At 31.6% G+C, this 20,283-nt stretch overlaps 3 protein-coding genes and 3 non-coding genes across 6 annotated transcripts; 5 read left to right on the top strand and 1 right to left on the bottom strand.

The window, feature by feature from the left end:
• The first annotated feature begins 1,272 nt into the window (after window positions 1-1,272).
• LOC116774369 (RNA polymerase II-associated factor 1 homolog) lies at window positions 1,273-5,862 on the top strand. The gene is made up of 10 exons (XM_032667086.2): window positions 1,273-1,495; window positions 1,567-1,942; window positions 2,010-2,299; window positions 2,937-3,135; window positions 3,337-3,519; window positions 3,924-3,994; window positions 4,228-4,440; window positions 5,151-5,271; window positions 5,349-5,528; window positions 5,759-5,862. Exons 1-10 carry the CDS (start codon window positions 1,428-1,430, stop codon window positions 5,813-5,815), a joined length of 1,758 nt encoding a protein of 585 aa, XP_032522977.2. The 5' UTR covers window positions 1,273-1,427; the 3' UTR covers window positions 5,816-5,862.
• A 337-nt stretch (window positions 5,863-6,199) lies between these two features.
• Window positions 6,200-11,228, bottom strand: LOC116774393 (T-complex protein 11-like protein 1). The gene is made up of 9 exons (XM_032667114.2): window positions 10,824-11,228; window positions 10,539-10,727; window positions 10,014-10,134; window positions 9,650-9,856; window positions 8,859-9,009; window positions 8,365-8,528; window positions 7,892-8,061; window positions 7,270-7,436; window positions 6,200-6,888 (listed from the first exon to the last, which is right to left on the bottom strand). Exons 1-9 carry the CDS (start codon window positions 10,916-10,918, stop codon window positions 6,689-6,691), a joined length of 1,464 nt encoding a protein of 487 aa, XP_032523005.2. The 5' UTR covers window positions 10,919-11,228; the 3' UTR covers window positions 6,200-6,688.
• A 561-nt stretch (window positions 11,229-11,789) lies between these two features.
• Window positions 11,790-11,863, top strand: Trnat-agu (transfer RNA threonine (anticodon AGU)). Its single transcript has one exon. It is a non-coding gene; the product is annotated as a tRNA-Thr (tRNA).
• Window positions 11,864-12,567: 704 nt separating this feature from the next.
• LOC116774427 (alpha-(1,3)-fucosyltransferase C-like) lies at window positions 12,568-13,868 on the top strand. Its single transcript, XM_032667158.2, has 2 exons — window positions 12,568-13,215; window positions 13,430-13,868. The coding sequence occupies exons 1-2, from the start codon at window positions 12,788-12,790 to the stop codon at window positions 13,866-13,868; spliced, it is 867 nt and encodes a 288-aa protein (XP_032523049.2). The 5' UTR covers window positions 12,568-12,787.
• A 2,068-nt stretch (window positions 13,869-15,936) lies between these two features.
• Trnat-agu (transfer RNA threonine (anticodon AGU)) lies at window positions 15,937-16,010 on the top strand. Its single transcript has one exon. It is a non-coding gene; the product is annotated as a tRNA-Thr (tRNA).
• Window positions 16,011-17,387: 1,377 nt separating this feature from the next.
• On the top strand, window positions 17,388-17,461 carry Trnat-agu (transfer RNA threonine (anticodon AGU)). Its single transcript has one exon. It is a non-coding gene; the product is annotated as a tRNA-Thr (tRNA).
• The last annotated feature ends 2,822 nt before the right edge of the window (window positions 17,462-20,283 follow it).

Here is a 20,283-nt window from a genome sequence, read left to right as displayed (position 1 = left end):
TTGCCACTATTGAAAGCATCAGTGCTTAAAAAGGTTATTTTGAAATTGAAAATCTTTCAAATATTGAATTTCCAAACAAACTGTTCGACTTAAAAACAATCGAAATTTTATAGGTCGGAAATATGTACCAATACATATACTATATATGTATAATTGTATAAATTTTACCAGTTTAAATATATAATTACGTGTTTATAGTATTTTTAGAAGAATTAATGTTTATAATTACATCAACTTTAAAAAAATGTATATATAAACATAAGTTTTTTTTGGGAAGTTTCCCAACATTATACTTTTTAATGTGACTTACGGAATTAAATTAGTAGCATCTTTATTTTTGCAGTTTACACAGAGTTTTTTTCTTATTTTTAAATATTATAATAATATACATCCTTTTTTCTCAACATTATTTCTTAGTTTAGCAGTAAGGTAATATGTAATTATAACATGATATTTTACATTCTTATACGATTTCTAGATTTAATAACCGCAATTGTATTCGTACCCGTATTTTGGCAATTATAATAGTTGATATTTAGATAAACGTTAAGCTAAAATAAAATTACAAAAAGAGAACTGTATATCTAAAATTATTTTTTAACATAAACATAATCCTTTATTGACAAACTGTAATTCTAATACTCCAACACCTAAAGCGGTTTCTTTAATGGTGACTGAATTGTTAAAAACTTTAAAATTTTCAGTTTCACACGATTTATCCACGAATTTTATTATAAGGTTATTATAATGTTTAGGAAAATAATTGTTACGAGGTTATATATCCCAACATTGTTTTTCGGAAAAGGGAAAGTTTATTATAAAAATAATCAACTAATAAATACAAAAATCACTCCAAAAAATTAACTAGAATAGTTTAATAGAAAATTACAAAGCCTAGTTTCAACAACATGAAATAATTTAATTAAACAAAAAATATAATTATGTAATTGCTTAAATAATTATATGTCAAAGATTAAGTATTCATAAAATCTAAAATAACTTCTATTGTAGATAAATAAAATAAAAAGTCAAAGTCAATTTGCAAATAACCGGTACTAAATATTAATTTTAAAATGTTTACGAATATAGGCGTTCAAAAGTTTTAATTGCTCGTAACTAGTTTTGAAACATTATTTTTATATCACATAAGTACTGGTTGGAGAAATGGTTATGATGAAGTTAAAGCTCCGTACCAGTATCCTACCTTATCTTATGTACCTACTATCTGATTTAATTTAATCTGTTAAGTATAAACTTGACAAATGACAATACACTGAAATGTAGTATTGGTATTGATATTAGAAAAATATTTTTTAATGTTGTTAAGTGACGAAAAATGTTTCATTATTTTACTAAAATTACTAGAAATATATTAGTTATGTGCTTTTGAATTACGTATCGCACTTAATTATTGACAAAAAATCAATATGCCTCCAACCGTACAAACTAACGAGCCAGAACGAGAAAAGCGTCCTCAAAGAACTGGAGAGAGAAGGTTAGGAACGAGTTTTTTATTCTAATAAATGATAATATAAGCATAAATAATATACCTATAAACCATTTCAGATCGGAGCTTGTTACTCGGGTTAAATATTGCAATACCTTACCGGATATACCATTCGATTTAAAATTCCTTACATATCCATTTTCTTCTACTCGTTTTATTCAATATAATCCGACCTCTTTGGAAAAAAATTATCGTTATGAAGTACTAACAGAACACGATCTTGGTGTCCATATTGATTTGATAAATCGAGATATCTACCAAGGAGATGGTAATGCACAATTAGATCCAGCCGATGAAAAGCTTTTAGAAGATGACGTTCTTACGCCTCAGGATTCGAAGCGTTCCCGACATCATGCCAAAAGCGTATCCTGGCTGCGCCGTTCGGAGTACATTTCAACAGAACAAACCAGATTTCAACCCCAGTCTATGGAAAAGGTATTTTTCCTAAGAATCAGGGATATTACATATGAATATAAGTCAATTATAAATATTATCATTATAGGTTGAAGCGAAAGTTGGTTACAATGTCAAGAAAATATTCAGCGAAGAAACATTATACATGGATAGAGATAGTCAAATTAAAGCTATTGAAAAGACATTTGAGGATAACAAGAAGACAATTGAGAAGCATTATAGCAAACCCGGAGTCACTCCGGTTGAGATAATGCCTGTGTTCCCCGACTTTGAAATGTGGAAGTACCCATGCGCTCAGGTTATATTTGACTCGGATCCAGCACCAGCGGACAAAAATATTGCTGGACAGATTGAAGCTATGTCGCAGGCTATGATTAGGTAAATATTGTGAACTAAGGTTAAGTATATTTTGTGTAAAATGTCATCGTCCCAAGCTATATATGAACCTGCAATCTCTGTAATATTGTGTTCCATTAGATATGCTACAAGCTATTCTGAGAGTTATTGGAATTTCCTTAAGGATTAGCCATTGAGCTGAGCCATATGAAGAGGGATTTGTGTATGAATAAAGTCATGACTAAATATTAAGAACTATGATAAGGCTGAGAATTATGTTATAATGATTTGATAAGATTTATGAACTAATATTTCATAAATTAAACTGTCATATTGGCATAGATTAAAAATATGGGTACTAATTATATAAACAGCCAAATAAACCAACCTCACAAATGACAGGATGTTTGAAGTGATAAAATTTTGTACAAACTAAAGCCCAAGTTACTTTGCTCAATTTTCAGTATAAATGCAATAAATTTTGCATCTGTTTATAAAATATTTTAGAATTAACATCTGGGATCTGTTATTATTTTGTATGACCTTTGCTGAATTAATCATTAATTGTCTGTATGCCATGCAAGTTATGTTGTAACCTAACAAGTTGACGCTCTAAATTGACTTTTATGTGCATGACATTAAGTTTTGTATTCTAATATATGTTTAAATTTGTTTGTAGGGGTGTCATGGATGAGAGTGGTGAACAATTCGTTGCATACTGTCTGCCGACGGAGGACACTATACAGAAGAGACGCCGGGACATCACCGAGGGAATTCCCTACATGGATGGGGACACCTATGAATATAAAATGGCCAGAGAATATAATTGGAATGTTAAGAGTAAAGCTTCCAAAGGTTACGAAGAAAACTATTTCTTGGTACGGCCACATTTTTCCTATATATATTTGTTCAATCATTCTTATGTATGTGATTTTTACCAAAGTTTCTATATACTTTATAATTTATACCTTCAATATACAATCTATCTTATTTTAAAGCCAAATATATCAAAACTTTACTTAGCATGATATGTTTTCCAATTAGTTTGTACGGCTATATACTTAATAATTACATTACAGGTGGTCCGTAATCATTGTATATATTACAATGAGCTTGAAACACGCGTCCGTCTGTCCAAGCGTCGGGCGAGGGCTGGTGCTGCTGCCCAAGCTCTAACAAGACTGGTTGTAACACACAGACCGTTGAACGCAGCTGAACACAGAATACTTAGACTTAGAGAGAAACAGCTGGAACCTGTACAGGTGAAGTCATTCATTTATTTATATATATATATGATTTAAATGGAATAAAAGTCTATATAAATACATGTACATACACACCAGTAATTCTGTACTGGTTTAATTCCACTACATACACTATATATATATAAATTACTTACACAAGTAATTATACTGTATGGTTGTTGATATAAAATTCTTTTTTATTTACCACATAAAAATGTAAATAATTGCTTTGATTCTAGGTCTCCAGCTCTGACATTTTGTTATAATATGATTCTTGAGCTGTAATCCTATTATTTTTCATACAAATTTTTTATCTGAACAATGCCGATGCTTTCTCCTATAGAGATATAGATATACATTATGTCATATTATTAACATACAATTCTTTCAAGTTCAGTTGATTAGACTGTTTCCGGTTACAGGACGAAGATGAAGAAGAAGAGGATGAGGAGGAGGAGGAGGAAGATAAACAGGAACAGGCTGAAGAAAGAAGGTATTTTGATATTCACAAAAATTTCTAAGTTTAGAAATTGTCTGATAAGCGTCTCTAATTACGTTCCGCACATTCCTTTAAACATGGTTGTGGCTTTGTCAATGAACCTCATGAACTTATTAAACTGACTAGGCTCAATTTATGTATATATATATATATATATATATATATATATATATATATATATATGAAATGTGAAGTGTTAAATAATAAACATGAAAATTTATTTACAGATCGCGTTCCAGGTCAAAATCGGGTTCGAAATCTCCTCAAGGGTCAGAGAAGTCGAAGGCTTCCAGGTCTAGATCTCGCTCCAGGTCCAAATCCAGGTCAAGGTCGCCGTCGGGCTCTCCAGCACGTTCCAAGTCCAGGTCTCGGTCCCGCAGCCAGTCCGGCTCTAGGAAGTCAAGGTCCAGGTCCGCATCAGCTCAATCTGGATCAGCCAGGTACTAAACATATTCAAAATCAAAATATATACAGTACAGATTACAGATAGTCTCGCTCGAACCGTTGCAAGGTTCGGACCTCTTCGAAGTAAGCGGTTCGTTTAACCGTCTACAAGGCTACCTTCAAGTCTATGATCCTGACGACATTCAAGAATATAGACTTTGGTGACGTCAATTATGCTGACGTCACTATTAAAAAACGATAGTGATTCTACTCCGACATATATATATATATATATATATATCTATATATATATATATATGGATAAAAGTTAATTGGCCTTGAAAATTATCATGATTGAATGAATAACTGAATATATATTTTTTTTATGTATTCCGTAATCTAATATGTATAGAATTTATTTTTGTCATAAATATCTTATCCAATATTGTAATAAGATCGTTTTTTCTTTTCAATCATTAAGTTAAGATACCCTGTTCCGGTAACTCAATCAAATTATTTCCCAACATTTTCAACTCAATGCCTTTTTTAAAATAATTATACCTTGGATATATATAAACTTGTTTTCTATTTGGTGAATGCGTGACGAGAGTTACAAAAACTGTGATCGGACGAGGCGAAAGAAACTTGAGAAGGAGATATAAGTTAGTTAAGTTAGAAAGAGACAGCTAGATTTGTATATAAATGTCAAGAGCATCCTTCTTTCTCTCATAATCATTTATTATTAATGTTATCGTATATATTCCAGGTCTGGGTCGGCTCGTTCCCGTTCTGGTTCCAGAGCTTCATCTCGCGCCAGTTCCAAGAGCAAGGCGTCCAGCAGACGGTCCAGGTCCAGGTCTAGAAGAAGCTCTAAGGGCAGTGATAAGGTATTATGACGTCACAATTACAAAAGCTGTTGTAATTAAATAGTTATATCAACCACCGTTTCTGTATATATTTTCAGGGGTCCAAGCAGTCGTCGCGGGCGTCGTCTCGTGCGTCGTCGGTCGTGTCGCGGTCGTCCCGCAAGTCGTCCCGTGCCTCGTCCGCGTCGAAGTCGTCTCGCAAGTCTTCCCGGGCCAGCTCCCGCGCCAGGTCCAGCGGATCACGTTCCAGAAGCAGGTCTGCCAGCGGTTCAAGACAAGTAAGTGTAGTACCGATTCAGATATTTCATTTTAAAGTTTGATATTAGCCATCTTTTCAATCGCTAAACAGATTTTGATGCGATTTATGTTGTCAATTTAAGTGTATGTAAGAGAAATGTTATGTGATGAATAATATGCGACAAACAACTTTTATTTAGTCACACATATATATTTTTTACATAAGTTATATTACAATATAATAATAACTAATACATAAATACATTTCCAGGGTTCCAGAAGCGGTTCCGCATCAAGTGCCTCATCACGTCATTCAGGCTCCGATTGAGATCAGATTACATTGTGACATCATTAAACCATTTATGATAACAAAAACTTCATTGTCTTATTATATAAATTAGGTTTTCAAAATCTCTCCCGTATATTTATTGTTCTATATGAGTATACTCTATGTTAGTAACTAAGTAATGAAGGAGTGATAACGATTTTGATCAAACTTTCCTTGAATTATAGACCCTTGTCATTATTTGAGCATCTTAGAGCTAGTTAAATATTATTTTGAACTTATTTAAACTGAGGATTGACTACAGTTAGATGTTTATACGTTACTAGAAAGACGTTGGTGATTTAACTAAGATATAATAATTATTTAATGATATAGAATAGAGAAAAAAACGTTTAAGCTTTGAGACTAGGAATAAAACGACAACAATATTATTTACTGTATATTTTATAGTTGATAGAAAAAAAATTATTAGTACATTTTTAAACTTGCTCCCATATATTGCTGGTAAATAATGTTCACAGCGTGATACCTATTCAAATGTGACCAAAATTTTTAAAATTATTCTATTAAATACATTAAAATTTTAAACACAAGATAAAAGAATACATTCTTACATATATAATAAATAATAACACGTTAATATTAAAATGCTATTTGTTTAGGTTTCATAGTTTGTGTGTTAGTATAGGTAAAAATTTAAACTATGTTGGCAACACCTGTTATTTCGTATATAATGTTGTTATTAATAATGTAATAATTAGTCTTTACATAATACATTAAAAAAAATATGATGATGTTACAACTATTGTATTTTTATAAAATATATTCCGACATTAATTGGCAATGTTGCTATTATTATATTAAAATTTGATTACTTGTGTTGCCATTTAAAACTGTTACAACATTACAAAGAAATTATTGATTCTTGCTTAATTCTTCTGTGATGATGTCCATGTAGTGTGATGTGAACACAGCCTTATTATGCATAACGTAACGCAGGAGTGTACCGGAAACGGAAGTCAGCTCGTTAGTGAAAGCTGACAGCCCAACAGGTATTTGCCTCGCACCGCCGGCACAGACTAATACCATTTTCAAGAATTCCAACACCCTTTGACCTTAAAACATACAAATGTTTTGTCAAATGTATTATCAAATATTATTATGTTTGAAATATAACAAGAAATTTATTTTGCATGTATTTGTTTTGTTATATATTAGACAAAACCTCTTAGCATTCAATAGATTCTTTGCAGGGAGAGGAGCCTCAACAATGCGTGGGATTTGCGACCCAGGTGTAGGTTTAAGGGCCCCTATCTAACGCACATAACGCTCACCTCCACCGTCCAAGCTCTTCTCTCCTAACCAAATTTGAAACGAACCTACTAGAGCTGTCTTCAAAGCACTTTCGAAGAATGAACTAATGTTAGTTCTGGACAGGCCCAAGTCTTTTAATAGGCTTTAGAGAGATTTGACTGTTATATAACATGATTACTCACGAACAATCTGTCTGACTCTGTGTTCATTGTCTCTCAATGATAGTATTTGTGACCGAATAACATCTTTTGTTTCATTTGTGAGTTGCGTCTGGCCTAATGTTTCCAGTAACTGATTTGTCTCTAAGACCACCTCCTCAGCAACAGATGGTAGAATTTGTTTTAATTCTCTGGAATAAAATGAATTACATAACATTATTTTGATACTAAAATATTACAAAAATAAACGGATTACATTTTCATCAGACAATTACAGTATACTATATATAGCATGTGCCATAAAAAAATATTGCAGTTCAAAACTAATTAATAAGTAATATATAAGAGAAAGTTGTGTTAGTTACACTATTTATAACTCAAGAACAGCTATAGGGATATGGTTGAACATTGGCAGGGAGATAGCTTAGAAGCAGGAGATGGACATGGTATATTTAATTCTGTTCGATCAGAAAAGAAAAACTTAATAAATTCAAATATTCCGATATTTATGGCCTCTATGGCGAGTAGGGTTCGTCTGTTCAGCTATCCATATATTACTAATACCGAAATTAATGCAGACGGAGTTGCGGGCAAAAACTAGTATATATATATTATACAATCTAAATGTATGTATAATGTAACTTACATATCATTGCTTGTAGCGTCCATTATAATGTATATCTTTTCTTTCAATTTCTGTTTGTGTGTGGTCTGTTCACCACATGATGGACTGACTAATAACAATGAAGCGACGCACACAAGCCTATACACTTGTATACCCAGCTCAGTGAATCGCGGCTTGTCGATATGTAAAGTCTGGTGGAGATAATAACATGTTCATTAAAATAGTGTCAAAGTATATATTATTGTACTAAAATTAAAATTAGAGAATATGTAATGAAAAATTCATCAATACAAGCAGGATATGAAACCTCAACCTCTGTGATCTAGAACTGCAGTTGCTGATATTAATCTGTCCACTTTTTTTTTTTAAATATTATCTCATCAATAATTTTATTAGGCATTATATGAAATAAATATTATTTTTGTATATATATCTATTATTTATATGTACAAAATTTTACATATATATGTATATAAGTAATTATATATTTTTACCTCCGGATAAGTTTTATTATCATCCCATTCCAGGAGCTCCAAGTACGCTTTTGCCAATGTCTGTGCGGTGACATTTCTTATAATATTCACATCAGATATCGGTAAACTCAAGTCACTTTTGTCTATATGTCTGAGCAACCACTGTCTCGTGTGTTGTAAACCATCTAGGAACAGAATTCGAAGGTGTATTTAATCTAAACATTATATTGTTTAACATTTTCACACATTTATAAGCCTAATGAATAATGATACATCAAATATTTAGGGTTGATTGTTTTTTTTTTTTGTAAATGTTTTTACGGCTCTGGATACGAGTCCTTTTGAGCCTTATAGTTTACAAATTATCATTTGCTATGGTTGATTGATTACATATGTAGGGTTGCCAGTAACATAATAGATATTTGCCAGTAACATAAAAACAAACCAAAATTTAAATACGATTTCAACACTAAGTTCCCGCCAATATAATAAGGACCGTATATAATTGTCATTACCTTCTGAAACTTTAAGCAATTCATCGAACTTGGTTCTTTCATATTGGACACTTTCCTTCTGTACGTGTGGTCGGATCATAGCTATCAGAGTATTGGCAAGATCTAACTTCAATATTTCTAAAGCTTCTAAGATTGCTCTGAATAGATCTACCTGAAAATGGTATTATATATATATAATGAGATCTAAGACTTTCGCAAGTATTCATTTAAAACAAGGTAATAATTTCGGATTACTACGATTTATATTATTTTTAAAACTACATACTCATAATTTTTTGGCCATACGAGAACACGGTTGCTACGAAGTAACCGAAAATCCGCGAGTATGTAGTTTTAAAAATAATAAAATAATTCGTAGTAAAGAATTAAATTTACTTCATTAAATGGTTTTGAGGAAGTTAGTATAGACTTATAAAGTAACTTGATGTTGATTCATAGCAAGGTCAATGCATCAATATGCTTTGTTAGGTAAACATTAAACCAGTGTAAAGTCTTTGTATGAAAACGATTTTAATGTACTAAAGAAAATAATTCTAAAATAAATAACATTTTCTTAATTAATTATTTGATTATTTTTGAGACAATTTTATATATATATATATATATATAGACTGCATATATATGCAGTCTGGTATTACGAAAACGCAACAAGTTTATACCTAGAAATGGCAACAATCTCTTCAAATAGAAATTTCAAAATTAGAATTATAATTCACAAGTTTTAATGACAATAACGTTACTACCAAAATTTATAGTATGAAAAAATTTTAACAATATTTTTATATACATACTGTGTCATTAATGCTCGTTAAATTCTGTAACATTTCATCCCTAGCTGGAGCGGCCAGTTTCGACATCAAATCGATGACAAATTTAGCATATTTCTGGAAATCGAGACTATTGTTCTCAGCTTGCTGTTTAATAAAATCATGATCTAAGACTTCATTTATCATTTCCTTTATACGAGTGTGACGCGGTAGCAGTATTGAGAACAGACCCTGTAGACAAAAATTTATATTGCATTATAATGGGCAAAGTTATTTGTATGTCTGTTTTGTAATTCAAGCTTACAATATTTTTGAGAGGTTAAGTGTATGAAATATTTAATTTTGAAAGAATAAGGAAATCATGTGACATTAAAGCTTTACTTCTTACCTGCTTCACATCTTCTAGCAGGACCAATGCTTGCTTGTATTCTGGTGGATCGGAATTCAATTGTTCTCTCAGTATATCAAAATATGCTTTGTGCATTGTATCTTTCACTAATTTCTGGTAACTATGAAAAGGTGAAAAGGAGGTAAAATCGTTGGAAAAGTATTATAAACAGTTAACTTAAATGTTGTTAATGTTGTTAAATAATTTTGTGCTATTATTAAAGGTATTAATTTAAATTAGCATTAATATTTAAATAAAACTAATATTATCGGATTACTGAGAGTTACTTTATGATTTTAAACTACATACTCCCAATGTTTTGGTTACTTTGCAGCAACCTTGAACATGGGCAGATGATATGAAGTCTCTAGTTTTAAAATAGTAAGATAACTCATAGTAATCAGTAAATATTTGTTTTATTTAAATGACTACTTGTGAAAGTCCTAGATCTCATACCTCATTCATCATTTATTTAAATGAGTATCCATTTTAAATATTGCAGATTATTTTTGTGTAGTTTATTACCTATTATCTGGAGGTTCAAATGGTTCCAACTTGAAGTCCTGGTCAACAGCGATTTCATGAGCCAAAGCCATGTTCTGCATGCCATGAGCAGCTTTCATGATGTCCTCAAGAGTAACAAATTTTGGGGGAGATGCCCCTGTGATAGTAGATCCACGAACTCTAAACGTTATTGGCTCACTGGCAAAATAGCTGGTACATAGAAAAAAAACAATGTTTTAGAGAATGTGTATATAACAAAAATATAATACTAATATTAGGTTGGTTATACTAAAATAAAGTATTTACCTGGGTCCACTAGGGCCAGACTGGTTAGGAATTGTCATTCCTTTTTCACCATTCTCTTGCGATCCTGAACTCCCAGGCCTCTCACGTTCACTCATGATGAAATCTCGTATTGAACTAACTCAATAACTTTCTTGACCCCAATCAACCCATAAAAGGCGGGCTCCCTTAAGGTAACACGTCAAAAACGTTCAACTTTGCCAGTACAATCACCCTGATTCATAATATAACCTTACTTTTCGAACAAAGGAATAACCATATTTTTTGAAAGAACTGACGATACTTGTTTTTTCAATCGAACAAAGCATCAATAATTATTATGATAATAAGACCGTTTTAAATAATAATTATTTCGTATATTTTTATTGTTGTTTTCGTATTTAGTTACTTGTCAATTTACCAAATGTCAATTTTTATAAAGAAAAATGACATCATGCAATCTATTCATTCATGAAGTTTGGAATGAAGATAAAAAAACCTCTTAAACTATTAAAATAACCTGAAATATCTTGCTATTTTCAGATTACGAGAAATAAAAACTATTGAGAATCTCCTACCCGTAAAACCATTATATACAAGTTTACAAGGTTTGTGAGGCATTCCAATTTGAAGTAATCATGTACCTTGGTTTTAAAAACACCAGTATAAGGTAATTCAATTTTAAATGAAATATTTTTCATTTACAGACTTATATATATAAGGGATCGGAAAGAACGTATACGATAAAGTAACAATTAAGGTATAATATTTTTTGTAATGTAATATTTGCAACATATTTTTTTCCACGAATTGCTTTAGTTCAATTTAATTAATTTATGTTATTGTTCCCGAACGATAATATTATAAAAATACAAAATTAATCTTTGCATTTCTTTAGAACACAAATTATTACCTTACACCTTTAAAAAAAAATCTACCCTTTAGGAAGGTATTTTATTTATCGTATTATTTTGTGACAATGTCATCATCGGCGCCGTGGCTTAGTTGGTTAAAGCGCCTGTCTAGTAAACAGGAGATCGCGAGTTCGAATCTCGCCGGGGCCTGGAAGTTGTTGTATTTTTTTATGATCCTTATTAGTAGAATAACAATTTTTGGCGAATCTTTTGTATCTAGAATGAATGTTTTTTTTTATGTAAGTTAATACATTAATATAGTCGGGGTGGCCTGGAGGTTAAAGGCCCGCCTTTCATACGTGAGGGCGCGGGTTCGAAACCGGGCAAGTGCCAATGTGATCTTTTCCGAGTCATATGTACTTTCTAAGAGTATTTAGACACCACTGACGGATGGTGAAAGAAAACATCGTGAGGAAACCTGCTCTTATAATATCAAATTATAAGATTGAAATCGCCAACCCGTCTTGAGCAAGCGTGGTGATTAATGCTCTAACCTTCTCTATGTGAGAAGAGTCCTTTGCTCAGCAGTGGGCTCTGATAGGCCGATGATGATGAAATTAATTTTATTGTGCAACTTAAAATAAAACATGAGGCATAAACGTGCAACTAAGTTGTAATTAGGATACTTATATTTACCTAATTATTTGTTTATTTTTTAAGGTCTCTAAGTAATAGACATTTAATGAACTAGCATCACGTTTTCGTGTTTGTCTTTTAGTAATGTCAGTCAGTTTACATAGTCAGAAAGTCCCACTATCATGATCCCACTATCATGATAACAGTATCTTAATTAAAAATAGCAAATATTTTGTCGATGTAACTTTTCTTATAATTCATTTTCACTGAGATACGCAGGAAGTTTTAGACAGGCTAATGATTTTACCAAGAAAAGAGAGACGTTTTCGAAAAGAGACAATATTAAGGAATCTTCTAAAAACAAACAACGCATTCTTTAAGAAGAATCGCTCAATTGTCGTCATGATGTACAACAGTCTAGTCAAAGACACAAAAAGAGGCAGTCAACTTAAAAAGAAGCGAAAATAAGTTTCAGTCACCATATTTTAACCCAAAATAATGGTACGAATACTGAAATTACTTAAAAGTCATATAATCCTATTTGCTATTGTTTGTTTGCTTGCAATAAGGAAATCCTTTAAGGAAGTAAAAATTACTAAAATCGATCGTTTTGTTCCCGATATGAAGTATATTTTAGTTTGGACTAACATCTATGGAATCGAAGAAGAAGGTCAGAAATATTTTATTAGTAAAAACTGCAAACATATAAACTGTTACATTACCAAAAATGATAGTCTCTTCAATGACGTGAGATATTTCGACGCCATCTTATTTGATGGTCAAGACGTATCTAGGGATATTATTGCATTGCCTCAGCTTAGAAGCACAATGCAGAAGTATGTTTTTGTGGCTAAAGAATCATCAGATAATTTTCCAGTATGCAATAAAATTTATGACAACTTTTTCAATTGGACTTGGACATATCGGTGAGCATCATATATTTATTTTCTTCGTTACTTCTTTTTTACTCCTGCATTTAAAGTTATAGATTTTACCGCCTAAAAATGTTTTGGGTTGCCAGTATTTGCAATGTGCACCAATATTATCAGTCATTGATTCAATTCCATACTTCGTGAAATATATTTTTATAAGTCAATGTTCTTACTATTTCTCGCAAAATAAAATAAACTGATATTGCAGCTACGATTCAACAATATCGTACCACTTCATAACGGTCTTCAATTATCAATATATAGAACTTGGCAACCGTTTCCTTTGGGAAACTTATATGAAACCAATAGACAAGACATTAAAATCTCAATTCATAACGAAATCTAAGGCCGCTGTTATATTCTTGGACAAATGTAAGAGTAGAAGCAAAAGAGAGGACGTCATAGATAAATTAAAAGGTTATTTATCTAAATATAATCTAACTATTGACATTTTCGGGCCATGCAGCGATAAAAAGTGCAAGAGGAAGAACATGAAACCATGTTTGTGGAGATTGAAGAAAACATACTATTTCTATCTAGCGTTCGAGGATTCTATCTCTTTAGATTATATAACAGACATAGTTTTATACGCGTATAACAATAACGCTATACCGATTGTCTATGGCGGTGCCCAGTACGACAAGTAAGGACACAATATTGCACACACTAAAACAATTGAAAAATTTAATCATTACAAATTTTATACATATAAAAAAACTGTTTAATGAACAATGTTTTATGTTCTATTTTTTTTACAAATCCATTATATTTGCTTATATTACTTACAACTGTTTCTGTTTTCAGATATCTTCCACCCCGATCATATCTGAATGCGCGGAACAAAACGTTAAAGTCACTAGCTCATACAATGCATAAAATTATTTCAAACCAAGAAATGTACTATGATTTCTTTCGATGGAAAAATTACTACACGCTAGCCAAATCACCCATCTTGGACGGCTGCGTGTTGTGCGAAGCGTTGAATCATCAAGATCGACTCACTGCACGAGTCGTCTATAGCAAGTTCAGGAAATGGTGGAACCACTTGTATGAAAAAAGATGCTTAGAACATAGTGGTGATATATAATATATATACTGATTTAAGTATTTTTATACAGTTTATTGTGTTTATTTCACCTTTTTTCAGCTTCATAGAAAAGTAACCTTTCTGTTATTAAAAAAATAATAATTGTTGTCTATGTATTTGTTCTATTTTAAGGTTTTATTGAGACAATATCAATATTAAACAAGGGTTACAACTGAGTATAATGTAAATTATAAGATCAAAACCTATGTCCCGGACACTGTTGACAGCTTTTGTAATTAAACTTTCGATTTAGTTTTGCCATTCATTGTATTTATAGATATTAAAGAAGTTTGCAACCCTGACAACTAGTAATTAGTTCAGGTATAGTATTGAGTGATTCTAATAATGATTTAGTTAGAGTAATATCGGGTTTATTGTGAGTGTAAAAGTAAACTCTTCAATATATTCGGTTTGTTTAATTAATAAACATTTAAATACAACAAAAAAATTAGTAACAACACAATAAAAGCTATTCGTAATAACAATTTTTTTGTCGCCATATAAAATGCAATTTATCTGAGGCTCCTATACTCTGACCCACGTCATATTAAACACGCATTACAACTTATTAAATCCCGACAAAGAATATACATTCGTTAATAAACGTGATTTTCCCTTCAAAACATGTTGGATATCAATTAGTGAAAAGAAAAAAGATTTAAATGCTCATACATTTAGAGATGTTTTCAAATATTACAAAGAGTAGCCAGTCCAAGATGATCTCAGAGGAATGGAAACACATCATTATATATACCGACAGCAAAAAAATATTTGTTAATAATAGCACTTGAGGGAAATAAGCTTTTTTAAGTTAAAACGAGTTAAGATAAGACTTAATTTATTAACATGTATTGATGTATTATGACTTGTATGGCGAGGTACATAAAGTTATTACAACATAACAATTTTAAATATAAAATGTCGCCTATAATTAGAATAATATATTTTTAGGAATGTGAGATACACCACTCGAGCTCCTCAATTAATAACAGGACTATGTCTTTATTAAACTATGTGTATGAGCAAAAAAATTATAAACTGTACTTCGTAGAAAATAATTATAGATAATGATGTTGCCGTGTCTCCCAATATTGTGCTCATTATTCCACTATAATGCAAATTTATTTTATGGTGGCAACATTTTAAAGTGCTTAAGCTTAAAATAAATTTGTCACGCGGAATTTTTATGTCAAGAAAAAGGCCGCGCTGATTTTTGTATTTGTAGTGAAATGAAATAAATAAGGAGCGGATTAGAAGTATAAAATTTTTATGTTTTTCTCACCGTAAATACAAAGGGTATTTAATTTTGCCTAAGTATCTTCATTTATTATTTTCTTATTTTTTATTGCTTGATGTACAACCTACTAAATATGTTTCAAACAGCGCTAAGCTAAACTTAGAAGTTCCCTCCGCTTTATCGTTAATCTAATTTAGTTTTGTATTATACTTTAGTGAACGATTTAAAGCAACGTGTTTCCCAGTTTATATGTCAAATTAAAACATATGTACATACAATACATATACCAATGCATAAATCATATTAACGGTGCTTTGAAAATGTTAGTTATTCTATTAACAAAGTAAAGTTTTGCTGCTGAAATGTCGGTTCATGTGGGTACAATAACATCGGCGCCGTGGCTTAGTTGGTTAAAGCGCCTGTCTAGTAAACAGGAGATCGCGAGTTCGAATCTCGCCGGGGCCTTGGTATAATATATTTTTGAGATCAAATTAAATGAAATATGGAAAGGTAATTTTTAGTAAACCAAAATCTTCTTGTATATATTATTATAATATTTTGTTCAAACGGAATTCTTCCACAGTAGGTCTTACATGAATATATATTCTTATACAAATCAATAATCACAAACATCTTTCCCAAGTTTATTTTCAAATTTTAAAGATTCTAACTAATAGTAGATTCTTTTTTTGTCTACGCAAGAATTACATGACGCATATCTATTTGACAAAATGCCGTGTATAAAAGGAAATATCCCACATTGGCCTAACCTATTAATCCATGAATACTCAGGGATCTGTGCAAAATCCTCTCGAGCGCTCTTTTCATTGCCCCAGAGTCATAATTTTGGCATTTCTTAAAGAGCGTTACATGTGCTTCCCCAATCATGATCTTTATCCTGTGAAATGAGTTACGGCACCTAGTCTTTAACTTTACTCCCCCAGCCAGAGTGATGTATGCTCTTAGAACACATCCTACGGCCATATCCACCGTCAGATATAGTTGGCTACCCCACATGATGTCTGGTTTGTTAGTGTGTATTGCAGCTTCCACAATGTCACCTCCTGAGACTAAGATCGACCAGAATCTAGTTTTGCTTGGCACTCTCTGTGTTCACCTAATCTCTACAAACAAGTTTCAACGCTCCAATGCTCGTCCTTCAGTGTTTGCTGGTCATAAGCAAATTTATTGTTGTGCTGATTTTCTTGTCATATGGTTATCAGTTACTTCAATCAAGTCACTATTCCTCAAAGGATATTCAAAGGAAGGATATATTATGACGTTGTTCTTTAATGGTTAAAACGTTTCAAGTCATATCTTTTCCTCATCACAGTGTACTTACTTTTTATATTGCCAGTGTTGCTATCCTTTTGGGCTACCTGCTAAATATTATAGCTAAAATTAATTCTTCTTTAACATAGTCCTGTTTGCTAAATCCCCCTATTATTATTGTGGTGTCCAAATACGAGTATACTTATTTTATACTTATATTATTATTTGTCAATAGTTAACAATCCATTAGAAAGATATTTTTTGTGACAGTTTTTTAAATAGATAACATTAAATATAGTCTCATGGATTTAATGTTTGACATAAACTATTGATCATAAGTTTATTTTAAAGTTGTGGGAAACAAGTAACTGATGAAATTAATAAGTCCCCTTAGGCTTATTATATACAATAAATAGATTGCTATGGAAAACTGATAGCATGAAACAGGTTAGTAAGTACATAGGCGTAAATTGATAAAAAAAATTATATGTTTTTTTATAAAATTTTATAAGAACGATAGAAGTATTAAGTAAATACGTCTTCATATAAAATTGTGGGTATAATAACATCGGCGCCGTGGCTTAGTTGGTTAAAGCGCCTGTCTAGTAAACAGGAGATCGCGAGTTCGAATTTCGCCGGGGCCTTTAGATTAGTGTATATTTTTGGAGATCGATACAAATTGAAGTGGATGAATTTTTAATAGATTTAGAATTTATTGTATTTTAATTTATTTTGGCCGAATTTATTAACTATAGATAAAAATAACTAAATTTATCTCTTAGCAAAGATTTATTTCAAGTTCTAAAGATAATAACTTATAATAAAGTTCAAATCGAAAATATAGAATGGAAATTTTATTGACAGGACGAAGATTCGAACCTGTAATCTCTGGTAAATTGCGTCCAAGTTGCTTTACCACTTAAGCTAGAGAGGTAATTGTCAAAAACAAATTTAACGCGACATTTTGGCGGACAACAGAATAAACAAAAGTAAATATTATAGACATGGAACGGCTTTGCCACGGAACTATCAGAAACATACACATCGGAGTTAATTGCCGAAAGTTTGAATAAATGATCTGTTATCTCCCAGCTTGTAACTTGTAAAAAAAATTGTAAACTGATGGTCACTATTCTATAGTGTTAAATAAAAAAATCAATTAGAACTAAGTCGAGGGAGACCCGGTGATTTGTTGCATTTACGTGGGCCATAGATGTTACGGCCTAAAATAAGCTGAACTATCAGCTGGCAGTTTTCGACCGCGATACAGACAACTCATCACCAACCCACCACCACACCAACCCTCGAACCGCAGCAGACATTCGTGAGACTCTGTTATTTAACTTCGAAGCGTTCTACCAATCTGACTATCAATAATATAGCTGGATGTGTTCTTCATATCCTCTAACACGCCTCTGTGGTGTCACAGTGTGGAGTAATTTTTCAGTCCAGTAAAACTCTGAAACGCATCTAGAGCTCCTTTTTTTGCTATGCTACAGATTTAAAAGTGTCAAACTTTCAGTAAGGTTTTTCATGTGCCTTTTTGATTAGATGGTCGTCATGACCCTTACGTTAGTTAAAGAGCGCATAGTAGCCTCTTATTCTTGTTCTCTACCTGTTATCTACTCTTAAACTATGACCTAAGGGAACATCGTCTCTATGATGTAGTTACGCACATCTCCTAGATGACTTCTGGACAGATTGTGTGTGACACAAAAACACAACACAAAGCAACTTTCTGCGAATGAGATCAGCTAACTTCCTTTTTTGTTTCAAAATTTATAATATAAATATTCCGTTAAATTAACTGTGTTAGATAAATAAATATTGTTCAAAGCATTAAATCATTAGGAGCATCTTAATATAAGAGATAGAGCGTCTTAATCTTTTTGAGGTGGTAGAGCCTAGCTGTGGTCAAGTTACTACAGCTCGAACGTGGGCCGGTTCGATTGGGGAAGTACCATCCTCTCACAGAAGATCTGCGTGGAGTGGCCTTTAGTGGCTGCGTTTCGTCCGATGAGTGAGAGAGCCGGTTACCCTTTCCTGCCATTTCCTTATTCCCACCCCTCCCTTTTCCTCAACAATCAAGGTTAGCAACGCATCCGCAACATAGATGTTGCGGATGTTCATTGGCGACGTCCCTACTGCTTATCAAGTAGGCCGTCTGCTCGTTTGCCCCTTTACACAAAAACAAGATATTCGATATCGAAAATAGTCGAATTCTTTCCTCGAAATGTGATGCGTGAAACAAAAGTGTTAATAAGTCCATTTTAGTAGAGTTTTCATTAAGTATTTAAATCCTTTTGTTCTGTTTAAAGGATATAATCATCAGCTTTGAGCAAGTACTAATTTTATGATTGACAGTTTATGGAACTTTCCATATTTGAGTTTACTTTTCAAACACGTGCCATTTATTCACGTTAAATACAGTGACCACAGAGACTGTGGGTTTGTTTGGTTTTAGTTTCTATAAAATAATAGCTATGAACTCCTAATATTCATTATGAAATAATAGCTCAGTGAAGAGACTGGTTGTGTGTGTGCTGTAAAAGTTCAACTCCCATTTTAGCTTATTCCATTATAATTAATATATATATATATATATATACTACCTATTATATTTTTAAGTAAATTCATAATATATATGATTTAAGCAGATTAACTAGTAAAATCATTAAAAAAGTTTTCTTTTTCAGGTAATAAATTAAAATTAAACAATGAGGTTTTAAGGACATCTTATGAACGTCAAACTAGGATTACAAGTAACTTTAATATATTTTATAACAATACCTATGTTTTGAACAATGTTCACGGTTTATGTAATTAAAGTTAATGTATAGATTGACCATTTATTGTATTTATAGATATTAAAGTGGTTTTGAAAAGGTAAATAAATTATTTTTCAATGATTCATTATATATGTTACAAAATAGTGTATCCTCCTTTGACAGTTCAATTTAAAATGGCTCAGTCGTTAAGAGACAGCGAAAAAAATAAAAAGATCTTGTTAATAGCAATAATATTAGAGGAAAGATTTTTTCAAAGTATTATTAAGAACTTCTAATTTTTTAATAGGTACCTACATTATATATAATGTGGATTATATTAAAATCACATATTCTGGAGAAAATAAAACTATTTTGTGAAGCGATTCAAAAAATAATATAATTATGCTTGAAGTATCCCAAAGAGATTTTGCCGTTTATGTATCAGTTTATTAATCAATCTATTATTCAATTGGAGCAAAAAATTTAAATTGGAGGAAAGAATTCCTTACTTTCAAATTAGTGATTACTTTTCGTTAGAGTCTCTAGAATACGGATGATAACACACTGTTTCTTCTTATTTCTTCTTCCTTATAGTTTTGCTACCAGTTAATAAAAAAATATTTATCTAAAAAAACACATCACATTTATTTTATTAGAAACCGATAGAACCTTTGAACTGTATTGTATAAATGAATGGA

The sequence above is a fragment of the Danaus plexippus genome, chromosome 26 (genome assembly GCF_018135715.1).
Source record: "Danaus plexippus chromosome 26, MEX_DaPlex, whole genome shotgun sequence".
Classification (NCBI taxonomy): Eukaryota; Metazoa; Arthropoda; class Insecta; order Lepidoptera; family Nymphalidae; genus Danaus; species Danaus plexippus.
The sequence above is the reverse complement of the archived record's forward strand: the minus strand, read 5'-3'. Positions and strand labels throughout refer to the sequence as shown.

Coding starts and splice junctions, on each gene's coding strand:
- LOC116774393 (XM_032667114.2), bottom strand. CDS start 10,918: ATGAGTGAACGTGAGAGGCCTGGGAGTTCAGGATCGCAAGAGAATGGT. Junction 9,857..10,013: donor TGCTAGAAGATGTGAAGCAG/GTAAGAAGTAAA, acceptor TTTTGTCTACAG/GGTCTGTTCTCAATACTGCT. Junction 6,889..7,269: donor CAGAGTCAGACAGATTGTTC/GTGAGTAATCAT, acceptor GTATGTTTTAAG/GTCAAAGGGTGTTGGAATTC.
- LOC116774427 (XM_032667158.2), top strand. CDS start 12,788: ATGGTACGAATACTGAAATTACTTAAAAGTCATATAATCCTATTTGCT. Junction 13,216..13,429: donor AATTGGACTTGGACATATCG/GTGAGCATCATA, acceptor CTGATATTGCAG/CTACGATTCAACAATATCGT.
- LOC116774369 (XM_032667086.2), top strand. CDS start 1,428: ATGCCTCCAACCGTACAAACTAACGAGCCAGAACGAGAAAAGCGTCCT. Junction 2,300..2,936: donor ATGTCGCAGGCTATGATTAG/GTAAATATTGTG, acceptor ATTTGTTTGTAG/GGGTGTCATGGATGAGAGTG. Junction 5,529..5,758: donor CTGCCAGCGGTTCAAGACAA/GTAAGTGTAGTA, acceptor ATACATTTCCAG/GGTTCCAGAAGCGGTTCCGC.